The sequence below is a fragment of the Oncorhynchus gorbuscha genome, linkage group LG05, assembly GCF_021184085.1.
Source record: "Oncorhynchus gorbuscha isolate QuinsamMale2020 ecotype Even-year linkage group LG05, OgorEven_v1.0, whole genome shotgun sequence".
In the NCBI taxonomy this organism is placed as follows: Eukaryota; Metazoa; Chordata; class Actinopteri; order Salmoniformes; family Salmonidae; genus Oncorhynchus; species Oncorhynchus gorbuscha.
The window spans coordinates 1,587,718-1,590,217 of NC_060177.1; the positions used below are offsets into that span (position 1 = coordinate 1,587,718).

At 54.5% G+C, this 2,500-nt stretch overlaps 1 protein-coding gene across 1 annotated transcript in view; it reads right to left on the reverse strand.

Moving 5' to 3' along the window:
• LOC124034983 (pyruvate dehydrogenase phosphatase regulatory subunit, mitochondrial-like) overlaps positions 1-2,500 on the reverse strand; it is a gene marked incomplete at both ends in the record, with an annotated part of 16,495 nt that continues 13,995 nt past the window's right edge. Inside the window, 3 exon segments of the mRNA XM_046348374.1 lie at positions 1-136; positions 722-855; positions 2,450-2,500. The exon segment at positions 2,450-2,500 is cut by the window's right edge and continues 105 nt beyond it. Coding sequence (XP_046204330.1) covers positions 1-136; positions 722-855; positions 2,450-2,500 — 321 coding nt within the window.

A 2,500-nucleotide genomic window follows, 5' to 3' on the forward strand; every position in this document is an offset into this window, starting at 1 on the left:
CTCTGACCACGCTGCAGTCGTTCTCATATCCACCCCTCTCGTTCAGCATGCCTGTATGAACGATGTGACCCACTGGGACATCGAGGTCATTGGCACACAGGTGCTGCAGCAACGCCAACGCCTGGTCATCTGTAGACTGGCACAGAAAGAAAAGTAGTGACCGAGGGTGGTCTAACCATGGAGATAATGTTATTCACATTATAGCCGTGACCGAGGGTGGTCTGACCATGGAGATAATGTTATTCACATTATAGCCGTGACCGAGGGTGGTCTGACCATGGAGATAATGTTATTCACATTATAGCTGTGACCGAGGGTGTTCCAGCCATAGAGATAATGTAATTCACATTATAGCTGTGACCGAGGGTGGTCTAGTCAGAGATAATGTCATTCACATTATAGCTGTGACCTAGGGTGGTCCAGCCATAGAGATAATGTAATTCACATTATAGCTGTGACCTAGGGTGGTCTAGTCAGAGATAATGTCATTCACATTATAGCTGTGACCGAGGGTGGTCTAACCATAGAGATATGGCTGACCCCTCTCCTTTTCAGGGGTCAGCCACCTACAGCTTCCATCATAGGAGGAAGTTGATACCTCACTTCCCCTCCTCTCCCTCTCCTTTTCAGGGGTCAGCCACCTACAGCTTCCATCATAGGAGGAAGTTGATACCTCACTTCCCCTCCTCTCCCTCCCCTCTCCTTTCCAGGGGTCACTCACAGTGAGCTCAAACTTGGTGAAGGAGGACATGTCGATGACACAGACGGCCTCCTTGCAGCATTTCACCTCCGCCCCCACGATGTCAAACCAGTCAGGCTTATAGAACGTCTTACTGGCATCCAGGGACAGCAGGTCTGAGAACAGACAATATAACTGTTTAACTAAACAGACAGACACAGAGCTAAGAGACAGCAGGTCTGAGAACAGACAACAGAACTGTTTAACTAAACAGACAGACACAGAGCTAAGAGACAGCAGGTCTGAGAACAGACAACAGAACTGTTTAACTAAACAGACAGACACAGAGCTAAGAGACAGCAGGTCTGAGAACAGACAATAGAACTGTTTAACTAACAGACAGACACAGAGCTAAGAGACAGCAGGTCTAAGAACAGAGGAACATGGTTTAGCTCTGATAGACAGAAGCATTGGGAAATTGTGGCGTGTGTGGGGTGTGTGTGTGGGGTGGGGTGTGTGTGTGGTGTGTGTGTGGTGTGTGTGTGGTGTGTGTGTGGGGTGGGGTGTGTGTGTGGGGTGGGGTGTGTGTGGTGTGATGTGTGTGGGGTGGGGTGAGTGTGTGTGGTGTGATGTGTGTGGGGTGGGGTGTGTGTGGGGTGGGATGTGTGTGTGGGGTGTGGGGTGGGATGTGTGTGTGTGGGGTGGGTGGGGTGTGTGTGTGGGGTGTGTGTGTGTGTGGTGTGTGTGGGGTGTGTGTGGTGTGGGGTGTGTGTGGTGTGTGTGGGGTGTGGTGTGTGTGGGGTGTGGTGTGTGTGGGGTGTGGGGTGTGGTGTGGGGTGTGTGTGGGGTGTGGGTTGTGTGTGGGGTGGGTTGTGTGTGGGGTGGGTTGTGTGGGGTGTGGGTTGTGTGGGGTGTGGTGTGGGGTGTGTGTGGTGTGGGGTGTGGGTTGTGTGTGGGGGTGGGTTGTGTGGGGTGGGTTGTGTGGGGTGTGGGTTTGTGGGGTGTGGGGGTGTGTGTGGGGTGTGGTGTGGGGTGTGGTGTGGGGTGTGGTGTGGGGTGTGGTGTGGGGTGTGGTGTGGGTTGTGTGTGGTGTGTGGGGTGTGTGGTGTGTGGTGTGTGTGTGGTGTGGTGTGTGTGGTGTGGGGTGTGTGTGGTGTGGGGTGTGTGTGGTGTGGGGTGTGTGTGGTGTGGGGTGTGTGTGGTGTGAGGTGTGTGTGGTGTGAGGTGTGTGTGTGGTGTGAGGTGTGTGTGTGGTGTGAGGTGTGTGTGTGGTGTGAGGTGTGTGTGTGGTGTGAGGTGTGTGTGGTGTGTGTGTGGTGTGTGTGTGGTGTGTGTGTGGTGTGTGTGGTGTGGGGTGTGTGTGGTGTGGGGTGTGTGTGTGGTGTGGGGTGTGTGTGTGGTGTGAGGTGTGTGTGTGGTGTGGGGTGTGTGTGTGGTGTGGGGTGTGTGTGTGGTGTGTGGTGTGTGTGAGGTGTGTGTGGTCTGCCTCACCCTTCCCTGCAGGGATGAAGTACTTGGCCCTCTCAAAGCCGTGTTTCTCCATCCATCTGGCTCCCTGTGTGTGGGGTGTGTGGTGTGGTGTGGTGTGTGGTGTGTGTGTGGTGTGTGGTGTGGAGTGTGTGGGGTGTGTGGGGTGTGTGGGGTGGTGTGGTCTGCCTCACCCTTCCCTGCAGGGATGAAGTACTTGGCCCTCTCAAAGCCGTGTTTCTCCATCCATCTGGCTCCCTGTGTGTGGTGTGTGTGGGGTGAGGTGTGTGTGGTCTGCCTCACCCTTCCCTGCAGGGATGAAGTACTTGGCCCTCTCAAAGCCGTGTTTCTCCA